Source organism: Mytilus trossulus, chromosome 7 (genome assembly GCF_036588685.1).
Source record: "Mytilus trossulus isolate FHL-02 chromosome 7, PNRI_Mtr1.1.1.hap1, whole genome shotgun sequence".
In the NCBI taxonomy this organism is placed as follows: domain Eukaryota; kingdom Metazoa; phylum Mollusca; class Bivalvia; order Mytilida; family Mytilidae; genus Mytilus; species Mytilus trossulus.
The window spans coordinates 16,982,019-17,006,836 of record NC_086379.1 but is presented as its reverse complement, the minus strand read 5'-3'; the positions used below and the strand labels follow the sequence as shown (position 1 = coordinate 17,006,836).

The window sequence follows — 24,818 nt, the reverse complement described above, 5'->3', positions numbered from 1 at the left end:
CGAAAGTGGTGCATTGAATTTGACGTCGTCATGGTGAGAGAAACAATGAAAAGTGAAAGTAGCAATACAGAGTTATAAATAGATAAGATAAATATAGAAAATTAAAGTTTGTATACAATGTAACTTGAGTTCGTTTTACTATTATATGATACATGAAATTGTTCTAAAGGCTTGGCATCTGATAGGACGAACTTCCCATGGTTCCTACCACTTCGCAAGGCTTCTCTTCCAACCTGGCCATAGTTGGAGGTTACTACTTCCCGGCGCGTCGGCAACAATAGGAAGATTATGATCGCCGCTGTGGATAATAAAATTGTCAAAAACTGTTCCTTTGTTAATTATTTGGTGACTATATAATTTTTGGATCGTCTGCAGTAGTTGGTCTGTATAATGGCATAGTTGTGAATTCCTAGTTCATTTAAGATCGGCGCCCGTGGTACGTTTCTTCTGCAATCATTTATATCTGCTATCATTTATAGCTGTATAGGTGGTATCGGACATCTTGGTCATCTTGATTCAGTTGTAATTTCGTTGTAAGTATGGAATATTCCTTGGTCCATGTATATGCTGGTGGCCTGTAGATCGGCGCTGTTAGCTTGGCGGTTCCTTTCGGATGCAGGGGTTCACGATTAAAAATTTATTTAATCTCTCACCATGACGACGTCAAATTCAATGCACCACTTTCGAGTACTTCAGGGGCTCAATTTCTGTATAAAAATTGTCCTGATGAAGCCTGCCTTGCAGGCGAAACATGTAGACATAGATAATAAAATTGCAGATCTTTTGAAGTGTTGTTGTCAATTTTAATTATTATTTCTTGATATTGTGCAATACTGTGCATTTGAAAATACTTGCTATTGCACAATACTGTGTACTTGAAAATTTCTTGCTATTGCGCAATACTATGCAATTGAAAATCTCTTGCTATTGCACAATACATGTACTGTGCAATTGAAGATTTCTTGTTATTGCTGAGTACTGTGCAATTGAAAATTTATTGCTATTGCACAATACTTAATATAATAATTTTAGATCCTGATTTGGACTAACTTGAAGACTGGGCCAATAATCAAAAATCTAAGTACATGTTTGGATTCAACATATCAAAGAACCCCAAGAATTCAATTTTTGTTAAAATCAAACAAAGTTTAATTTTGGACCCTTTGGACTTTAATGTAGACCAATTTGAAAACAGGACCAAAAATTAAGAATCTTCATACAGTTAGATTTGGCATATCAAAGAACCCCTTTTATTCAATTTTTGATGAAATCAAACAAAGTTTAATTTTGGACCCCGATTTGGACCAACTTGAAAACTGGGCCAATAATAAATAATCTAAGTACATTTTTAGATTCAGCATATTAAAGAACCCCAAAGTTTCAATTTTTGGCAAAATCAAACTAAGTTTAATTTTGGACCCTTTGGACCTTAATGTAGACCAATTTGAAAACGGGACCAAAAATTAAGAATCTAAGTACACAGTTAGACTCGGCATATCAAAGAACCCCAATAATTCAATTTTTGATGAAATCAAAGTTTAATTTTGGACCCTTTGGGCCCCTTATTCCAAAACTGTTGTTGGGACCAACCCTCCCAGAATCAATACCAACCTTTCTTTTGAGGTCATAAACCTTGTGTTAAAATTTCATAGATTTCTATTTACTTTTACTAATGTTATGGTGCGAAAACCAAGAAAAATGCTTATTTGAACCCCTTTTTGGCCCCTAATTCCTAAACTGTTAAAACCAAAACTCCCAAAAACAATCCCAACCTTCCTTTTGAGGTCAATAACCTTGTGTCAAAATTTCATAGATTTCTATTTACTTAAACTAAAGTTACAGTGCGAAAAACAAGAAAATGCTTATTTGGGCCCTTTTTGGCCCCTAATTCCTAAAATGTAGGGATCAAAACTCTCAAAATCAATCCCAGCCTTCCTTTTGTGGTCATAAACCTTGTGTTAAAATTTCATAGATTTCTATTCACTTTTACTAAAGTTAGAGTGCGAACTCTAAAAGTATTCGGACGACGACGACAACAACGACAACGCCAATGTGATAGCAATATACGACGAAATTTTTTTTCAAATTTTGCGGTCGTATATTTATACTATTTTCACATTTCTTGATCATGGAGGGGAGGGGGGGAGGGGGGGTAAACAATTTAGTGATATGTAAACCCTCCACTGTACCTCTAACCAATGTGGGACAAGAAACACACAGCAATCCACACAGTAAAAATAAGTTCAAAAGAATTTGAGTCCAAATAAAAGGCCGGCAATAATTTCGGAATTTACAGTATTGTTGACCTCAAAAAGTACTTTTAGTTTTTTTTGTTTTGTTTTGTAACTCATCAAATATAAAGTCCTGACAAATAAACACTCTGAGGTTATTGACCAATATTCAGCTTAACCCCAAATTAATACCAGTGGAAATATAGAAATATATAATATGATATTTACTTGAAGAATGCCTTATAAATAAAAAATAAAATAAAAAATAAAATGAATGAAATAGTACTGCATTCAACTGTTAATTAATATTTTTGACTGACATAGCACAGGTTCCCCTGTTCCCCATTGGAACTTGTTGTTCTCATCTAATTAGGGGGAAAATTGGCAACCTTTTGACTGAAATTGATGATGGTTGCGTCAGTTTGTCAAAATTGTATTGTTCACCATGTTCTTTTCTCCTTTGGGAATTTTGTCATAATTCGACTTTCAAAAAATGAACAGGAAAAGCATGAATATCCAGTAATATGTAATTCATTATATATAATACTTCAAAATGAGCAAATTAAAAACAGAGGCTCCCCCTGGGAGCTTACAAAGAGTATCAGTATTCCTCAATTTGGATTCTATGCATTGCTGTCAAAAAATGAATGATTATTTCACATTAATAATCAAATTAGTGCCAACCGACATTCATTCAAAAGAAATAACATCAACATGAATCCAAGATTATGACTATATTTAATGGCAGTTGTTGAAGTTTTCAAACTTTAATCTTAAAGAGGATCATAAGCTTAACATTTATACCAAGTTTGGTAAGAACTAACTATTTACATGTTTATAAGTTTTAATGAATTCTTTTGTTGAATTCAACTATAAGTAATTGTTGTGGTGATGTTTTTCAGCAGTTATTTTAAAAGTTTCTTTATCTTTGTGTGTATTTTTCACCATAATTTTATTGATAATTGTCTGAACAAATCAAAACAAAATGTTTTAGATTGCATGCTGCTGAAGCTCTTTCCTGGATTTCCCTTGATCAGGAACGATCAACCATGAATATTTTTTAATTTGAAACCCTAGGATGTATAAGAACCTAAACAGTGGAAGAGCTATATTACCAAAAAGACCTTAAAAAATAACAAAATCCATCTGAGGTCAACTTTTAAACCTGAGGGAGTTGAAACCTTAGTTTCTAATAATTTCAAAAATTTTAACGCACATTTTTGATAGGTTTATTACAAATAAGGCTAGTACCAAAGTATTGACTAGTGAGCTGATGATATCCCCGCGAAATGATTATAGTCCACCAGCAGAGGTATCAACCCAGTGCTGTATAAATTGAGAACAACATGTAATAAATTTCATGTGTCTGAAATGTTTTTCTGGATTCACCCTCATCAGAAAAACTAAAAGCTGAATATTTGGAAGCCAAATAGTTGACATCTTTAATCCTGCCTCATTCTTTATAAGCCGGTATAATGTCAAGAACCTGTAGTACAGTTTTTTTTCTCATTGTTGAAGGCAGAACAGTAGTCTATATTTGGAAGCCAAGGGTGTATAAGAACCTCTATAGTTGACATCTTTAATCCTGTCTCATTCTTTATAAGCCGGTATAATGTCAAGAACCTGTAGTACAGTTTTTTTTCTCATTGTTGAAGGCAGAACAGTAGTCTATATTTGGAAGCCAAGGATGTGTAAGAACCTCTATAGTTGACATCTTTAATCCTGTCTCATTCTTTATAAGCCAGTATAATGTTAAGAGCCTGTAGTTAAGTAGTTGATGTTGGTTCTTTTATGTCACTTTTGTAAATTGTTTTGTTATAAGTAAAGTCGTTAGTTTTCTCCTTTGAATCATTGGATGATATTCATTTTTTTATAAAAATAAGGCCGTTAGTTTTCTAGTTTGAATTGTTTTACATTGTAATACAGTGCTTTTTATAGCTGACTATGTTTTATGTGCTTTGCTCATTGTTGAAGGCTGTACAGTGACCTATAGTTGTTACTTTCTGTGTCATTTTGATCTCTTGTGGACAGTTGTCTCATTGGCAATCATACCAAATCTTCTTTTTTATATTGACATCTCACAACAGTGTTTATTTTCTAAACATAACTATTATAACGGTCTTTATCCCTGAACATGATTTAAACAGTCTTAAAATAAAATGTAAAAAAAACAAAAAAACAATAAAATTGAGAATGGAAATGGTGAATGTGTCAAAGAGACAACAACCGGACCATAGAAAAACACCAATACATGTAAAGCATCATTTATGTCAACAAAGAAAAAATCTATCAAAATATAATTGAAAAAATCAACAAAAGTAACACAGAATTGAATTTTTAGTATTTCACTTATAAGAATCTTACTGGTAAATCAGGTGAATGTTTAGGTATGTAAACAAGATCTTACCGTTTTGTATCTTTATCAGCGATTATTTGACCTAATTTCCTAGCTGTTTCTTCTGCCGCTAATTTATCAGATTCGCATTGCTTTAATCTGTTGCCATAGTAACAATGATACACACAACATGCAAAAGAAAGAAAAACAAACAAAATAAAATTACTAAAGCAAAATTATGCATAATTAAAGCAAATTTTAAAACAATTTTACACTTTAAAATAACATAAGCCGTTTACACAGAAATATATTTCATCTTTATATAACTTTGATAGTTGAATTCAAAAGTTGAGATGAAAATGGCAAAACTTAAAAATGTAATCTTTTCAAAACATATATGGAAGGTCAATGACTCGTGATTGAAGGTGCAGGACCGTAGAACTTCAGTTGAGATGAGTTAAGACAATAGCATACAACAGCATATACCAACTACCATTGACTTATAAGTAGTGGTTCCTCATTAACTGACCTAAACACAAACTTTAAAATGTAAACAGTGCAAAAGATTAAACAGAACATACTTGAGGGGAAGGTGCAAAATAGCGAAATGAGGTGTGCCAATGTTTATAAAGCTGCATACCAAATATCATTGATCTACCACTAGTTATTATCAACTCCTTGGAGACGATACTAAGAATTGAACAATGGACAGTTAGTGCATGAATTTTTCTTGCTACCTGATTGGAAGATATTACGAGACGTGAATAATAAAAGTTTTTTGATTGGTTAGGACAATCCAAACCTAGTAAATGTCCTTCAATCCCGTAGAGTATTGGATTTGTCCTCTCTATTTTAGCAATTAGATTTGGCCTGGTCATTAATCATTCATACACAGGTAACTTTTATCTATAAATAGTCTAATCTTCTGAAGTTTCGTAAAAAACAACGTTAAACGATATATACTACTTCATAACTTGTGACCTCATGTGTGTGGTAAAATTTGTTGATTGATGCATGTGGCTATTCTAGTAAATGAATTAATCTACAAAGCGAGAGCACTTTCCATTTTCATCAGCTAAGAGTCGACTATAGCCCTTTTTGAAAGGCTAATGCTTGTTCTCCCTATCACAAATTAAAACATTGTTCATCGTTACTCCTACTTCTGCCTACATAATACATAGGTATACTACCAAAACAGAACTCTTAAATTTTGCTTTTACAATTAAGTTGAGGTGAGACAATATATATGTTTTGTAATCTAGACACATTTTCTTTCTGATATCTTCTTATTCATTACGAAATACATGAAATGTGGTAAATTAAAAATATTGTCAAATACCATTCAATTAACATTGTAAATGTACTCTAAGATACTACGCATATATTTCAATATGACAGATGGATGTCTTGCCTGTATAAGACACATCAGAAAAGCTTAAATTAAAACAGTCCAAAGGTCATATCAATTACAAAGTAACACAATCATTAACTTTAATAGTTTAATTCAAATGTTGAGATGAAAATGGTGTAAAAACATGTTATCCTTGCAAATCATTTATCTAAAGTCAATGACCCATGATTGAAGGTGCAGGGCCATAGAACCTCAGTTGAGATGAGTTATGCCAAAAGCATACAACAGCATACCAACTACCATTGACTTATCAGTAGTAGACTAGTTCCTCATTAACTGACCTAAACACAAACTTTTAAATGTAAAATGTTGAAAGCACTTGTATCACATCTTTTTATATCTATGAGCAAAAGTTTCAACAGAGCATATTTTAGGGGGAGGTGCAAAATAATCTCTAATGAAATGAGATGTGCCTGTTGAATGTTTATAAAGCTGCATACCAAATATCATTGACCTACCAGTAGTTATTCCACTTTACAAATTAAAACATTCATCCTACTTCTGCCACCAACACATAATACTGCCAAAAAACAGAACGCCTAAATCTTGCTTTTACAACTAATTTGAGGTGAGACAATAAATATGTTTTGTAATCTAGACACATTTTCTATTTGATATCTTCTTATTCATTACGAAATACATGAAATGTGGTATAAAACAAAATCTGATCAAATACAATTCTAATAATTCACATGTAAAATGTCCTCAAAGATACCACTCTTATAATGCAATATGAAAGACGCATATCTTGCCTGTATAACACACCAGTTGAACTCAAATAGAAAAAGTGAAATTGACATTGTTTACAAAGGTTCGAAACTAGGTCTGGTAATATGTTATTTTCAAGTGTTTATAACCAAGGAAAGAACTCCGAACAGACCACTTAAAGACAAGCTTAATCAGTGATTATTATATAAGAATTATAAGGAATTAATCAAGCATTTCAAGTGTGAATTAAAGTTGCTTTTTGAGTTTGATGAGGGCGGTTTTTAATTACCCAACTTGACTACCCATGAGGGTATGAATGAATGTCATATATGTAAAGCATCTTTTGCTTGAAGAGAAGAGTTGTTTATTTTTATGTTTAAAAATGAAGCTAAAAGTTGATGAGCCTGTTACCAATAGTAACAAATAATAAATCACTCCTACTTATACTAATGTGTAGATGTATATTTGTTTACTTATCAAAGCACAAGTATATTAATATTGGCAAATAATAAAGCACAACAGGATTCAACAATAATCTATAATAAACAAAAATTATGTGTGGATATACTTGTACTTCAATGAAAAAAGAACCATAAAATAATATCTAAAACAAGCTGAATATCATGGAAGAGGGGGCAGGATCTTTTTCGGGACTTCGGGATCTGGTGTTTTTAAACGCTAGATTTTGGGATTGATCCTTTCGGGATCCTGGGTTTTTTCAAATTTCGATTTCGGGATGTGGAGATTTAAATTTCTTTAAATTCTGGACCTCAGGATTTCATGTTTTTTTTTATCCTGGGATTTCAGGATCAGGACCCCTGTGCTCATTCTAGCACAAATTTTGATTTCAAAATTTCCCATCAAAGAAAAAGACTCTTTTTTCAAATATAAGGTTAATTCCTTTCACGGTCTCTCAAATGAAATAAACAATTGCCACAGTGATATGTCTATTCTGTCTAAAGGCTGGTTGGATACTTAAAAAAGAAATATTTGACCTAGATAAACCAGGATTGCTAAACAGAGAAATAAACAGAACACCCCTTGCAATTTTAAGTACATATTCCAAAGCCAACTCCCTTTATGGTCTCTCAAATGAAATAAACAATTGACACATGTGCATTGATATGTCTATTTTGTGTGAAGTTTTGTTGGGATACCAAACAATTCTAAAGATCTGTTAGAGTACATATAATGTAAGACTCTTTCATCTTGCAGTAGCACTTAAAGATTTTACTTTCTTCCCTTTACACAAGTTTTACCCATTATAAACTAAAATACAATTTAAATGGATGGTCCTACTTTATTTTATAAAATGAATGACCTATGGACACACTTTGGTTCTTTTTCCTAAATGTGTCAAACCTCCCAAATAAGACTAATTACAAGATTTGTTTAGTTTAAACATATTTATTTATAGTGGATTGGGAAACAAGTTTTGCAATTTATATTAATCCCTTTCCACTTTGCGGGTGCGAGTGCTGCCTTGTTTTGTTTTGTTTTGATTTGCTTTGACATGAGAAACACAACGGGTGCCATATCATGATTCATCCCTGGTTTTTGGTGAGGTTCATGTTGCTCAGTCTTTAGTTTTCTATGTTGTGTTTTGTGTACTGTTGTGTCCCTTTCTTTTTATCAAGTTTATTTTTGACTTATGAGTTTGTCATGAATAAAATTGAGAATTGAAATGGGGAATGTATCAGAGACAACAACCAGACCAAAGGGCAGAAAACAGTCCAGCAGAAACAATCCAAGTCCACCAATGGGTCTTCAACACAGCAAGACAATTTATCACAATTGACATGCGTTTTTATTATGCTTATATAAATGCAACCAAATATCATCAACTCTGTTAGTGACTGTCTTTGAAAAAAAAATAATCAGAAACTTGGATAAATTGATGAGGCTTTTGAGGCAAGACAAAAATCACGGAAGTGTAAGAAATCATTCCAAAAAAACCCATCCTAAAGATGTTTACAAATCATTCGTCTTACAACCATCAAAAATGATTTATCTGTATTTTGTCTGAAATATTTGCTTTAAGCCTAAAACTTTAGCATTGAAGAAAAGCAACATTTATTGCAAATAAAAGATTACATTGTACTTGGTTGAAATTTTTGTTATCATTTAAGTGTTGTGTAATATCCCAAAGGTGGGAAAAGATGTTTTATGTATTTGGTATAGCCATTTGTGGTCAAATATAATCATGAAATATTGTATTCTGTCTGGTCAGTTCATTTAAGGCATTTGTACTGACTGACCGGATGCAGATAATGTTATTTGGATACTTTTTGTGAGAAAAAGAGATAATATTAATAGATAAAAAAGAATTTTGTTTCATTCTAAAAACTACCATCTTGACTTCAATTTTTGGCCAATATTTTTGTTCATTTGCAATTTGATTACCGACTTTCTGTTTTGAATTTTCCTCTGCATTTGGTTTTTTGTTGTTATTATTTTACTTTTTTATATCAATTGAATGATTTGTTTCCAGTGACCATTTATATTCAAGTTTTTTAAACAGATTATCTACATTGTGCATTTTGTAGAGCATTTTGAACACCACTGTTATTTTTCTTTCTTTCTAGTTTTATAAGTGCTTATTGAAACCTTTATTTGAATAATTGAATGATTGATTTTTGCTAGCTTAAATTCAAGTGCATTTATTTGAATTACTATTTATCTTCATGTTTTTTTTTTCAAAACAGATAATGTACTTGCTTGTTTCTGGTGGAATTATTAGAACTCCACTTTGCTATCAGTATTTTAATACGTCTGTATTTTCCTAGTGTTATGGCACTTTAACAACCATACAAATTCAGAGTCCAGAGTCCAGTAAATTAAGATAGGAAATGGGGAATGTGTCAAAGCGACAACAACCCGACCATAGAGCAGATAACACCTGAAGGCCATCAATGGGTCTTCAATGTAGCGAGAATTCCCGCACCCATAGGTGTCCTTCAGCTGACCCCTAAAAAATATATGTACTAGTACAGTGATCATACATACTCCTCCATTCTCTGAGCCTGTAACCCAGCAGTTTTACAATGACACCATCAATAAAATAGAATAGAGTAAGAAAACAGGGAAAGTTTCAAACAGATAAAATCCCAATCAGAGGCAGAAAAATAGCCCAAGGCCACTGATGGGTCTTCAATGCAGAGGGAAAATCACTAAGTTGTTTTTTTATTTTTAACAGTAAATGATTGCATTGAAAATTTCTACAAACCTTTTCTCCATATCTTTCAATGTTTGGACTAGTTGATTAGTTTTCTCCTCTAGCTTAGTTACCAGTTCTGTTTTATGCTTTAATGACTGGTCACAATTCTGAAATAAATTTTAAAAAACATCAAAATACTGTTAATTCAGAAATTTTGCATGCCGCTATCATTGTCCTTTCATGAAATACTGCTTAAATGGTAAATTACATACTAATTCTAATATATAGCTATCTTTAACCGTCAGAATAAGGTTTTTATAAATCTCTTGTATAAAAAATCCATAGATTCGTTATATCCAAAAAATATAACTTGATGCAAAATGGAGGCAAAAATAATTTATTACTATTGAAAATAAGTGAAAAATATTATTGAAAAGAAGTTCTTGTTTTGATCAAAGTTGTAAATTATTGTTTGTTCAAAAAAAATATAATTGACCTTTATAAGAAAAGTAGGGTGAGAAGGTGCTTTCATTAATACGTTTGACAAGCTTTTCTTTTCAAGAACCCATCCTATATTTTGAATTAAAAAAGTTCTCATGTAAAAAAAGATCAGACGATTTAGAGATAAACATTTCTAGGAGATGAAAATACTTATTCTAGTTGATAATTATTTAAAATCTTGAAAAACAAACAACTAAATCTTGAGATATGTGACCTTTCCAGTTTTTCAAACAAAAAGTTTTTTACAAAAACAGACTATCCTATTAATTCAACAACCCTTAAAAGCTTTATTTTTGTCTTTAAATTCATGAATTATCATTAACTTTTCTAATTTTAGGATTTTGTAATTTCAAGGATAATCTATGAATTTTTTGTTAAAGTCAGCACATATGTCTTATCTACAATTTTAAGGCACTTGACCTGACAAGTTATAATGATGATCCACTTTCAGATATAATTGTACTTTTATAAAACAATATTCAACATAAAAACTGAAATATTTATAATATTAAGTAAGTTAAAACTATTTATTTTACTACACATATGAAAAAAATTGCTGCTAGTTTTACCTGCTTTATTTCATTTCGTAAATCACATTCTATGATTGAATAAACGAGACATTGTCAAATAGATATTAATGATAACTTTAAAAAAATCTTTGTCAATTAGTTTCTTAATTTGGAAAGAAAATCATTTGCGACTGATGGAAGTGGTTAACGACCTTGACTGGCTTTCACCCCTTGCATGGTCTGTATCATTTGCGATGCAAGGTTTACAAAATGTAATCAGTCTTTTGAAATTGAAGATAATAATTTGTCTTTGTGAAGAATAAATAAAAATTTGATAATCTCTTCAGGGTTATTTGAACTTGTCGATAGACTCATTATTTTAATGCAAAAATAAATAAATTCAATTACAAAAAAAAAGTTTTCTATGGTAAGCATTGTTCATTGTTGTTTAGAGCAAACATTTTTTTTTCACCCTGAAAATAACATTATATATTATTTTAGGGTATTTGATTATATCAGTGTTAACTATGATTCCATTTCCAAATACAAAAGAGGTTTAAAAAAATGTGAAGTGATTTGTGTGGCAATTTCAGGAAAGTTCACAGATAGCTATTTTCAGGAATATGACAGTTGTTACCCATTCGTTTGATATGTTTGGACTTTTGATTTTGCCTTTTGATTTTGGAGTTTCCTTTTTGAATTTTCCTCGGAGATCATTTTTTTGGTTTTTTTTAACTTTTTTTATAGCGCAAAAATGTTATAAAGGAGACAAAGAACTCCTATGGGAGTTATCTTTTTAAAAAATCAGCTGACTGTTTTAATCAAATATATCATTATTAAAAGAGAAATCAAACTTCTCAATGATAAAAATAAGTGTTTGTAAAACTGCTAAACACGCTTATAATATATCCAATGAAATTATTCCTTGAAAATAGTGTGGTTCAGATTTCTTGAAATTTTTACACTTTTGTCAACATAGAACATTTTGTGAAAAGTGCTCATGTATTTCAGCTAAGTTCTGAAACTTGTTTCAGATTTATTCGAATTTAGTGGGAGATGTCATTTAAAAGATTGCATACACTGAGATTATATTAATGACCTCTTGAAAATAAACAAGGTTCGAGCGTCTTATGGAAATGCACAATGACGGCCTCTTGTACCAAAATTACAAAAATTACAAAATCAATTGATATTTCAACAACTAATGCTATCAAAAAAACATCTGCTGTAAAGGGACAGATGATCCATCTCATCATTTATTTCTAAGCACAAAATCAATAATGATCAATCATATGTCTAAATCGAATATAGTTTGATAATGTCACATGAATGTTATTATGGAATACAAAAGGAAATGTAGTAATTATTACTACAAAATGTACTAAATGATGATTTCGCTTTATCACTATTATAAACCTCTTCTAATTTTTTTGTAATTGTGTTATGGCTTCACTTTATCACTAACCTCTTCTAATTTTTTTGTAATTGTGTTATGGCTTCACTTTATCACTAAACCTCTTCTAATTTTTTTTGTAATTGTTTAAATGGCATTATATGATATGGGGTATCCATCTGTTACACATAATCAGAACATGAACAGAAAAAACAACATACTAAAGCAAAGGATCAGTAATTTTATTGCTGTTCTTCTGAAAGTCACAGTGAGGCCATCAACAAGGAGAAAAACTCTCACCTCACTGCTAGTTAAAGATGACCATTTACACTGGTTAGGGAGGAATGCTGATATGGAGTATCCATTCATGACACAAAATCAGCACATGCATGAAAAAACACAACTTAAAGTGTCCCGACCCCTAACTCCAGTTTCAGAGGATTTTTGCAAACCACCAATGATGCCACACTTGTGAATTGAAGAACAAAGTCATGGAGTAACATCAATAAAATAAATCTCACAAAGAAATCAAACATTTACAAGTACCTATATCTATATTTCATTATTTTTTCAGCTGTAAAACTTAAATGATATGACTTGTAAGATACAACTGTTTCTCTTGGAGTATACTCAGTAACCAGCTATACCAAAACCAAAAGTTAAAAATAATATACTTCCTAATTCTGCCGAATTTTATTAACCCACTTATAATATCTTCAAAAGGATATTATATAACTGCGTCAACAATTACATAAAAGGCTAATTATTGTGGATTCATTATTATTCGTTGGATACCAATTTTTGTGGATTTCGTAGTTACATGAACCATGAATTCAAATGTTCAACGATTACCGAATTTTCATGAGGCTTTTATGTAGACTTCGGCAAAACCACGAAATTAAATATCCTCGAACATGTTAGTTTTCGTTAATCCACGAAAATTGGTACCCACGAAAATAAATGAATCCACAGTAATCCAAATCAATATCCAACAAGCCACAAATTCAGACTGGATATAAACGATTATCCGAGTTGAATAATCAACAATTTAAATTACTACATGTACTATGTAATGACTGGTATAAATGAGTTACTGGAATAGGTCACTATATCAATTAAGCTTTAATGCATTTATATAAAAACGTTTTAGAAATTAAGATGAATATATGATAAGATTGCTAATTATATCATTTTTACATCCAGTGAAAAAAATTATAACTTAATATAGATAGCATGTCATAAATGAAATTTACTGGTCATCAAAATATAATGTCACAATCTGCAAACTAATTTTATTGATGTATTAAAATATTTAAAGACTTGGTCGACGTAATTAAAGTAAAAAAAATTGCACATCAATAATTCCACCAAGAAGATTACGTTTTTTTTTCGGTGGAAAAATGAATCTAAAATATGTTCATTGGCATAACTGCGTACTTTTAGTAGTCAATCAACAAAATCATTGATATCATATTAATGATTAAAATTATAAACGTGTTTGTATTATAACATGGTGTCTGAGAAACACAAGACATTCAATAAATCAGTATCAATTCATTTCCTGGTACTTATATCATATATCATCTCAAAGAGGTAGACAATTTCATTCTCTTTCATAAAAACAAAGTTTTAAACATTTCTTAAATGCCCTAAGCCTTTCAAAATTTATTGTTTTAAATTGCGTACCTGTTTTAAATTGCGTACCATATTTTTTTGCCGGCAATGATCAAGTTCCTTAAAGAATTATTTTTCGGCAGACAATATCATATTTTGCCATGAGATAGGGTAATGAATCTCCAAATGTCATCAGTAACGAAATCTTGATGAACGAGAGCGTGGGAGTCTTCCTTAAGATTCTGACAGTCCTATACTTATGTCACCTTAAAGGAAAATTATTCCGATCGTTTTCAGTCAAGCATTTCACGCCTTCAAGGTAGATCAGTCTGTAAAACGTGCCTTATTGGTTAGACCACAAAACAAAAGAAATTTCTAATTATACTTAAACAATAATAATTATAAATATTTAATTGATTTGACCGAGGGACACCAGTCTTACCGATTCTTGAATCATCTATCAATATGCTAGCAGGTGGTATCTATGCCTACTTATAATTAATCTTATAAAATAAACATCTTTGATATGAATCTTCCTTTATTACTTGTGTATCTACACTAGGGGTAAGTCTTAAATTTCTACTCTTAACTCAAATTGTTTTTTTATCTAATATAATTATGAAGTATTTTTTTTTCAATTTCAAACCATCGATAAATATAAAATTCAGTCATTAACAATAAATGTTTTGCACATTAAATAATAAAACATTTATTCATATGTAAATATTATTGATAATTTGAAATTTTTATGCATCAAAAAAGAAAATGTATGTCAGTTATTTGAAAAAGTTAAAATGTTTTACTACAATTAGTTTTTGAGATGACTCCTACAGTAACAATGTAAATGAAAGTTCATCCATCTTATTTTTGGCAGACGGTTATATTTCTTACTACCTGCTTCTTATTTTTTGGTGATTATTCCAAATAACTGTATTTTTTGTGTTCGTTTTATTGATGATTATATGATTCATTTTTTGGGGCGATTCAAACAATTTTAGAAATATTATGTATGCCATAAAATTGTTAGAAAGTTAAGATTAGATAAGATTTTTTTTTTTTTTTTTAAGAAAATCTAAATGGACAATATAATTTGCTGACGAAGCTTCAATATCAGAAAACCTTTTAAAAGTAGATATAAAATTTGCAGTTAAAGTTCTTCTTCTCTTGATACAAAGGCTAAGTCAATAAAAAGGTGATTAGAAATATGATTTTTTCAAAGGATTTTACTCTAATGGTGAGATTATTGTAATCTCACCAATAAAATAAAATACTTTGAATTTAAAAATGAAAATGAAAACTTCAATTGAAAAATATAGATACATTAACTTCAATAGGAAATAATGCAAATTTATAGTGAATTTATAAAAAGCAATTTGAATAAATATTTCAGTAAAGTCTATCATAATATAAAAATTTTGATCTCCAAGATGGCCCAATTATTTTTGTAATGGACAGATCAGAAAAGCAACATATAATCTACTTGCAAATAAACTGCAATCAAAACCATTACTGTTAAAATATGAACCTTTTTTGAGAATTGATATTAATCAATTTTCATTCAATATTTATTATTTTATTTAAAATTATTCCATTTTTGACAAAAATGGAGCTGTTTCACTGGTTAATATGAACCTCAACTGGCACCATACTATGCTAAATACTGACAGTATACCAGTCATAAGTTTTAAAGTTTCACATTTCTTAAAATGTATAGTGTATGTGTCTTGTTTCTTGATTTTAATAGATTATACCGTTGGTTTTCCCGTTTGAATGGTTTTACACTAGTAATTTTTGGGGCCCTTTATAGCTTGCTGTTTCAGTGTGAGCAAAGGCTCCTTGTTGAAGCTGTACTTTGACCTATAATGGTTTGCTTTTATAAAATGTTACTTGGAAGGAGAGTTGTCTGATCGGCACTCATACCACATCTTCCTATATCAATACATCGATCTGTAACTATAGTTATAACCTATCTGGGGTTAAAAAATATCTATGCAAATTAGTCTGTAACTGATATGAAAACCCTACAAAAAAGACTAAAATCGTACTAGAATGTTCCAAAATCAATCAAAGTTGGACAGAGAGTTGCCTTATTGGCACTCATACAACATCTTCTTATATCTTTATTTGTATTTATATCTGCACTTGAATAGGGTCAACTTCAATCTGTCACAAGTCTGCAATACTGACATACTATGGTTTTATTTCTTGTCATCTGTTTTTATTATTTTTCCTGTCTGGGACATGTGATCAATTCTATACTTTATTCTAGCCAATAGAACAGAAGCAACATTACAAGACAACCAATCAGAATCAATATATGTTAAGAAATAATTTCAAGATGGCATGCATAGTGAAGGAAATTAAAAACTCTGCACTTAATGTGAAGAAATAATACATGATGTCAGCTCAGACACCCATAAAACTAATGTTTATCATGACATATTACTTTTTATTATAGGGCATAAAGTAACTTTTGTTTATTATGACATATCACTGTGGAGATAACTGTAATTGTATAGTCTGGCCTTCGTAAAAGGTTTTGCTGTCACACATTGACATAGCTATGCGGAAAAGAGCTACTGGTAAACAGATATTTGCGATGGAAAAATCAAGTTTTACGAAAAGACTAGCTTAAAATACAGTACAGTTATCTCCATTCTTATGCCATATGTTTAACAATAAATTCCATTAAATAAATATTTTGGCTTAAAAATGCCATAAATGAAAAAGTCTGTGAAACTGTGGCATCGTCTTTTGGCATCCAAACATTGTGACAATATATGTATACTCTGGATGTTAAACGTCAACAATAGACGTATACCTTTTGTTCACCTCAGAATGGTATCAATATTGACTATTAGAAGATATGGAGGCTCAAACTCAGAGTTTCTTGTTTAGTTTTTGAGAAATTACATACCCCTCAAAAATCTTAATTCAAAATGGTGGCTTTCTCAGTTACAAGACTGGTAGAATGTGGAATTAACCCTTCAAATAAAATTGAGAATGGAAATGGGGAATGTGTCAAAGAGACAACAACCCGACCATAGAAAAAACAACAGCAGAAGGTCTCCAACAGGTCTTTTTTCCAAACTATATTTGTCAATACCCAATAAAAATCATTGTGACAAACAAATTGTATCATAATTTTGATTACAGGGCATAAAGTAAGATGAAAGCTGCTATTGTAATAACTTTAGTTTGTTTGGTGTGCTATACAACATCACAAAGTTATCACTTCAGCAATGGATGGAACCCAGGAAAAAGATCGTCATCACAATGTAGTTTTAGTCCATATGTAAAGTCCATGATATCCAAATTGTTAGAGGTAAGATTTCTCTATGGATTTTCACTAAAAATGGTCACACAAAAAGGGGGGGATATCCCATATGTTATGCACACTTAATGATTTAACAAAAAATCTATGGTCAGTCGACTCAGTGTAATAAAAAGAATAACTATAACTTTTTTTGGCAAATATTGAAAACAAAATTCAACTTGTTACCATTACAATACTGACAATAAACTCATGCGCTATCCCATTCATGAATTAATTTGTTGATGGGTCAATGTCAAGAGTTTTCTTTATTCCAATTTATTGAAAATTTATTCTATAAATCATTTTTACCTCATTTCAACTTGAACAAATTTTGTGTGTTAGCATCTGATTTTTTTACAACTATTCAAAACTACTACTCAACATATCTTTCAGAAAATTAAAATAAATATGAAAAAAATTCACAACACAAGACAACTGTAAATAGGCACATAAACATGAAAAGTATGTGTCCAAGAGTTTATAACTTAAATGTATCCACAATACTTGCCAAAGTTTGAATTGACTTTGCAACTTTCTATTATGCATAATTTTTACTTCAGAATGAAACACGCAGATTACAGAAATGTTCCAGATCAGTCATTCAAGAACCTGTAGAATATTTTCCAATGGTGAGTTTTCCTTTTATGAATTATATACCCCTACATGAAAATCTTAGCTTTCCTTTCTGACAGTATTTCATTTTACAGTATGGTACACACATTATACTTACAAACATGTTCGGATGAAACCCAAATAGACCTTTTGTTAGCTAAGGCTATAATTCCATGTTTTTTTATTATTAAAGAAAGGGGGGGGGGGCAATAAGGGGTCCGTTAACATGTTAACAACACCTTGATTTTGGCAAAAACAGTAAATAAAAAATGAAAAAATGCTGATAACATTTGACAAAGTGGGTTGAAAACAGTTAACAGCTTAAATTAATCTAAAATAACAGATAACAACACCTTAAAAAGGGCCAAAACAGGTGAAAATGAAAAGGTATTGCCCCCTCAGAGATTGTAAGTGTACTGTATAGTAAGAAAAGTCCCGGAACCTACCACTTTCAAATGCTGTCCAACTTCTCCTCTTCCCTCTATAAAAAGGAGATGTGGTATGATTGCCAATGAGACAACTCTCTACTAGTTACTAAATGTCACAGAAATTATCAACTATAGGTCACTGTACAGCCTTCAAAAATGAGCAAAGCCAATACCTGATGTCATTGAACAATGAGCAAACCCAAGACCCATGTCTGAAACTTCTCTATACCCATAAAACATATCCGTGTTGTACCATATAAATGTTAATGCAATCATAAACAAGTGATAAATTAATCAATCAAAACAATTGAAAATGAAAACTGTTTTAATTTGATGATTTTCTTCCCAAATTCTTAGCTGATTGTCAGATCATAGATATAATAATTTATTTTTTTTATTTTGCAGGATAAAGGAGATGACATACAAGTACCATGAGTCAGATCGTGCTGAAAGAATAAAGCACATCCTCATATGATAGTTAAAAACTTCATATTTTAACATTTGTTTCAATTTTATTGTATTTTAATTAAACTAGACACACTATTAGAATACATATATGTTATATTTGTTTTGTTTAAATATTAAACCTTTCTGAACCTTCATACTGGACTTAACACACGATTATTTTATCCTGCTATGATAGGATGCTATTTTTGTTAGTGTATGATCCATATGGAAGTATAAAAGCTGATATTGGATTGCAAGATGATGAAATCAACATATTTAACACTTCTTGCTTGGTTTAAGTATACAAAGACATTTTTTGTTTCAGTATCTTTGGTATGAAATCTATTAGGAAGTATAAAGCTGATTTTAGAGTGCAAAATGATGAAGTCAGCATATTTAACACTTCTTGCTTGGTTTAAGAATACAAAGACATTATTTGATTTAGTATCTTTAGTATGAAATCTATTAGGAAGTATAAAGCTGATATTTGAGTGCAAAATGATGAAGTCAGCATATTTAACACTTCTTGCTTGGTTTAAGAATACAAAGACATTATTTGATTCAGTATCTTTAGTATGAAATCTATAAGGAAGTATAAAGCTGATATTGGAGTGCAAAATGATGAAGTCAGCATATTTAACACTTCTTGCTTGGTTTAAGAATACAAAGACATTATTTGATTTAGTATCTTTAGTATGAAATCTATAAGAAGTATAAAGCTGATATTGGAGTGCATATCAGTATAATTTTCATTTATTTTATGTTATTGTGTTTCTGCATTCTGTTACTGTTATGTTAATAAGAAAAGAAATGTATTTAACTTCAAATTATATTTTAATAAATCAATGTCTAAAAATATAAGCTGCTTTGGAATGAATCCTTATGAGAACAAATATTGATGGCATGGCATAGTCATGACTTGGTAAAGGCATTATTGAATGAAAAAGATGGCTTTTAAAAGGTTTTACAGCAGACAAACCTCATTCTAACTGTGAGAGCACACATTTCGAATTCGATATGGCCGTGAATTAATATATAAATATGGCAAAACAGATGCGCCTTAGGTGTGATTGATTGTTGTTGTTAAAAACCACTTTCAGAGCTTTTGGCTACATCGTGGCTGCCAGTGTTTATTCGTGGAGTATTTAGATAAGAATATTAACCTTCAAAACTGGCTGTTGGGGGCAATTATGATAGGAGTTTAATAACTTGCCAAATATAAAAAAGAAGATGTGGTATGATTGCCAATGAGACAACTATCCACAAAAGACCAAGATGACACAGACATTAACAACTTATGCATGGTTCCTTTTTAGGAAGAGCAGTTGCTGTTTGTGTGATATGATTGCCAATGAAACAACCCTCCACTAAAGACCAAATGAACTAAAACTAAAGGTCATCCTACAAAAAAAAATGTTTAGAAATCCTGAAAAAACTTACATACATGCATCTTATAAAATGTTCCCAAACAGATTAAATGAAAGGTGATTTTTTGTTGTGTAGACATCAATAAAAAATTTGCCAACAAATCATTTGATTTTGAAAAAGTGAATAATACAGAGAAACAATATAAAAACAGAATCAGAAGATGTGGTACGATTGTCTATATGAAATGGGTTTAAGTAGCGATAGGTTACTGTACAGCCTTTAACAATGAGCAAAAGTCATACTGAATTGTCAGCTGTAATAGGCCTTAATGTGACAAAACTTTTATAATTCAAATGAAAAAAACAACCTTTCTGATTAATGATAAAACAATAAACCAAAACAAAATACTACAGCATTGAAAGAAAACTCTGAATAACATGGGACAGGCACAAATAGAATGTGACTGTGGAATAACATGGGACAGGCATATATAGAATGTGACTGTGGAATAACATGGGACAGGCATATATAGAATGTATGTTTGTCAGTGCTCAAGACTCCTCCCACCTTTGAACAGTGGTGTAATAGCAAAACATAAAAAAATCTTAATAAACAGCTGTGTCAAGGAGTCAATTATACATCCTTCGTTTGCCCATAGAATAACATGGAATATTAGAAGGTTTTTAGTAATTAAAATGGCCTTTTGGAAAAAGTTGCATGAGGATATACCAAGGCATATAAGTATTGCCTAGAAACTTGCTGTTCAAAGTCCCATAACTCTGGAACATTCAAAACAGAAAAATTTGTTGAAATAAAAAAAGAGCATACATTCACCTATCCTAGCACAGTGTTACATTTGTATTGTTTTGATACAAGCATGGCAGAGCTAGTATGAGACAAGTGAAAAATTACTTTTATCTTAAGTTGAATAGTTCTATATTCTCTCTCTATAGTAAAGGGCAGCCATGTCAGATATGAGCTGGTTTGCAAGGGGATGACAATTTTGATAAATAATACAATAAAATTTGAACACAGAGAAATGTCTCATGAGTGTAACCTTTGAATTTTCAACAACTGCAGGCAAGGTCGCAGAAAAATTCTCAACTTTTTTTAGCCTACAAAACTATTATTGTAGGCCTGACAAGAACTAAGGTTGAAACTGCTTAAGGCAAATTTAATGTTATTCAGTTGATTATACAGTACCCAGGTTTTCATATAGATTTTACTTTCCAATACTTTTTGCCTTGATCATTCAGGATGAAGATGAATAAAAAAAAGTTAAACAAGAATGTTCAGTAATTATCATCCTATTGTTAATATTTGGTGAACTAATTACTTGATGAGCAATAGATGTAAAAAAAAAAAGCATTACAATCATAAAGCATGCTTACATAAAGCTTGATACTAAATTTTGAAAAGCTCCCATTCACAATTCTGGAGAAAAATATAAGGATAACTTTAAAGAAGGTCATTATGTGGTGAGGGATAACTGTCAAATGCATCACTTGATATTGCATAGGAAACTCCCATTCATAGTTCCTGAGAAAAATGCAATGAAAATTCATGCATTGCCAAAGTTTGTAAGACTAATAAAGTAATAGGTTAAAATAAAGTTGATGAGCAAAGGCATCAAATGTAATCCATACTTACATTAAGCGTGCTACCAAATTTCATCAAGCTCTGATATGTAATCTCTCAAAAAAATGCTACTAAAATTTCATGGGACAGACAGGCAAGACAGTTGGACAGAAGCAGACCATTAGCCCCTCCCCCTTTTCTGCTGTCCCCCTCCCCTCTTTGAATGTGGGTATAACAAAAGAACACTATTTATGTTGTACTTTGATATTTCCCATGTGTATTTTTGTATACTGTGGATTCATTTATTTTCGTGGGTATCAATTTTCGTGGTTTGAGGAAAACCTGTATATTCGTGGATATTTAATTTCGTGGTTTTGACAAAGTCTGCATACGTTCCTTTAGAATTTTGTAATTCGTTGAACATTTAAATTTGTGGTTCTCTTGTACCCACTAAATTCACGAAAATTGGTATCCAACGAATATTTATGAATCCATGGAATCCACAGTATATGTTATGTTTGTCACAGATCATGTTTTTGATTTATATGGCAATAAAAAATTATTTGATATTTGATTAAAGACTAATTTAGCACTGTGTTCACTACAATTTAGATTTCAGGCTGTTCAGATGACAGACAAACTTAACAAAATGATGCTAAAATTTTCACAACCTATGGAATGTTAGGCTTAAACATCAGTAATTTTTCTAAATGTCAAAATTTTGTGGTGTGCTAGATGGACATGTTCACCTTAAAAAGAAATCAATCTTTAAACAAAAAGAAGACAAATAAGTTAGTGTATCTAAGATATGGACCTTACTTTGACCTATAATAGTTTTACAAATTGTGAATTGGATGGAGAGTTGTCTCCTTGGCACTCATACCACATCTTCTTATATCTATCTACTAAGAACAAAAAAATAACATTGAAAACTGAATAATGAAATGAGGTCAAGGTCAGTTGACCCCTGTTTGACAAACCTTACAATGCATATTTCTACCAAATATAGTTATCCTATCATTCATGATAATTGAAAAAGATCATGTGATAAAAAAAATATACTGAACAATGAAATTGAGATCAAGGATAACAGATAAATGCGAAATTTCTCACAACAAGGCACCAATCTTCAAGAAAAGAAAAAATAAGTCACTGTACAACAGATCTGAAAATCACTCAATACAGAACACCAACATTATTAAGTTCAAGGCCAAATATTAAGTTATTCCTTCATGTAGAAGTTTTGGACAGACAGACAAGGGGATTGTAGTATTCTAATATCTGAATCAGGATTTATGCTGGTCTCATCTTATTTATTTTTTTGGATTGTCCCTTTTAGGACTTGTGGCAATGTTTCAAATTAAGCAAATTCCTTAGTCTTAGTTCTCAAAATCACAGCAAGTTTTATTTGTACAACATTTATACCATCTAAATTCTATTTGACCTTAGATTACATAATTCCATAACATTTCTTGGAAGTAGGTCAAGCCAACCTCATCCTCGGCAAAAGTTGTCTGTTAAAATAATTTCATATTTGTCCACAGATCTTTAATGTCCTTTGACCTTGAATTCATGTCTTTATCTATTCTTTTACCTGTAGTTTTTGGTACATTTCTAAGTTAATAGCTTTGATTTCCTCCAGCTGTTTCCGTAATGAGATCATGGTATCCTGTTTTTCATGTATATCCTTCTCTAAAATTCTTAGTGCCATTTCCATTTCTTGCTTCATGCCTATTTGTAGTTCCAATTCTTTTTCAACATCCTGTAAAATATAAAAGTCTCATTCAACATTGTTTAACAATATTTTGCACGTATTCATAATTTATATGCTTTTTAAGCTACCCGCAACTAAAAGTAAATTTAAATCAAAACCAGGTATGATTAATTATAGAATAAATTTATTAGTCTCTGTGCCATTATTTAATTTTGTTTGGGTCTTTTGGTAATTTTTCTTTTTCTTGTATTAAAGCAGTCTTAGAAAAACATACTGATAATAAAATCAAACCTAGTAAAATTGGGCTTTGAGATCGATGAAGTTAAATATTAATTGTAGGAGAACAGATATATTCCAATATATGTATAAAAGTTTGATTATTTCTGTGTCAATCGTAATTAAAGGAATATGTTGTCAATTTCCAGAGTTACATTTATATTTCCAAAGTCCTGACACAAACTTCCTAGTCACTGGTAATGGTCAACACTTCTAATCTGACATGTTTGATGGGAATAAAAATAATTGCAAAACATATTATTTTTCAATCAATTCAGTTATGGGTAATATTCACATCCAAATGTTGTAATTGGTTTGAAATACCATTAACAGAGGATGAAAATGCAAGATAATTGGAGAAGTTTCTCTCCCTAAAATGGTTTCACTCAAGAAGTATACCTTTTTGTTGTTGATTGAAAACTTCTAATTTTTTCATAAGAATGCATTCCTACTCAAATTCTAGAAGAATCTGACAAGAAACAAAGCTCTTTTCCACAAAACATTAGATTCTTGATAGACTTATGCATTACATAAGTAGTACAAAAAATCAGTGTGAATTTTCTCGAGCTTTATTGTGGAGTTAAATTAAACCTACTGAATTATTAAATATTTTTTCTTTTATCTTTAGTCTTATTCTATGAAATGTTTCTCTTCATTATACAATTGTATTCATTTCTTAATTATTTAAACTTTATGTCAAATATACAAAATCTTATTGAAATCATAAATGAATAAGTACACGCCAAGATAAAAAATGATAATAAAGTACAATTTAACAGTGCTCTACTCTGAAAGAAACAAAATGCTTAAAGCAAAAAAAAAAAAAAAATGTACATAAAGCTAACTGAAAGCATGGGAGATAACTGTGTTTGTTGTGTATCAGCAAGGGGGATAATCTCACCAGTCTCATTCTGGTTTCTTCCTCCAGTTTAGACTTTAAATCTCCATACATGCTGTCAAGGCCAGTACGTGATGTCTGATATGTCTCACGTTCTACTTCAATATCTTGTTTGGCAGCCTAATGACACAAAATTTATTGCAACAGATTTTTTTTCAATAGGTTTAATAGGGATATTTTTTGTAGTAAATTATTTCTGCAAGCAACAATTTTTAAAATAGGTGAACAAAAAATTAAATGTTTCACATTTTGTATTTGAATTTTCATGATTTTCTAGTACATCAAATATATTTCTACATAAAGAGCTTACAGAAATAATTCC

At 30.8% G+C, this 24,818-nt stretch overlaps 2 protein-coding genes across 6 annotated transcripts in view; one reads left to right on the top strand and one right to left on the bottom strand.

Annotated features, from left to right (window-relative positions):
- Window positions 1-24,818, bottom strand: part of LOC134724723 (RUN and FYVE domain-containing protein 2-like) — an 85,117-nt gene that overhangs the window by 7,595 nt on the left and 52,704 nt on the right. For 4 of the 5 annotated variants that reach the window (XM_063587911.1, XM_063587915.1, XM_063587912.1 and 1 more), the window contains 4 exons: window positions 24,500-24,616; window positions 23,203-23,370; window positions 9,912-10,009; window positions 4,639-4,725 (listed from right to left, as the gene is read on the bottom strand). In XM_063587911.1, the coding sequence (XP_063443981.1) occupies window positions 4,639-4,725; window positions 9,912-10,009; window positions 23,203-23,370; window positions 24,500-24,616 (470 nt within the window). The remainder of the gene's footprint in view (window positions 1-4,638; window positions 4,726-9,911; window positions 10,010-23,202; window positions 23,371-24,499; window positions 24,617-24,818) is intronic. The other variant, XM_063587914.1, reaches the window with a different exon arrangement.
- Window positions 14,310-18,955, top strand: LOC134724724 (prepro-gonadotropin-releasing hormone-like protein). Its single transcript, XM_063587916.1, has 4 exons — window positions 14,310-14,423; window positions 17,016-17,184; window positions 17,736-17,804; window positions 18,621-18,955. The coding sequence occupies exons 2-4, from the start codon at window positions 17,029-17,031 to the stop codon at window positions 18,648-18,650; spliced, it is 255 nt and encodes an 84-aa protein (XP_063443986.1). The 5' UTR covers window positions 14,310-14,423; window positions 17,016-17,028; the 3' UTR covers window positions 18,651-18,955.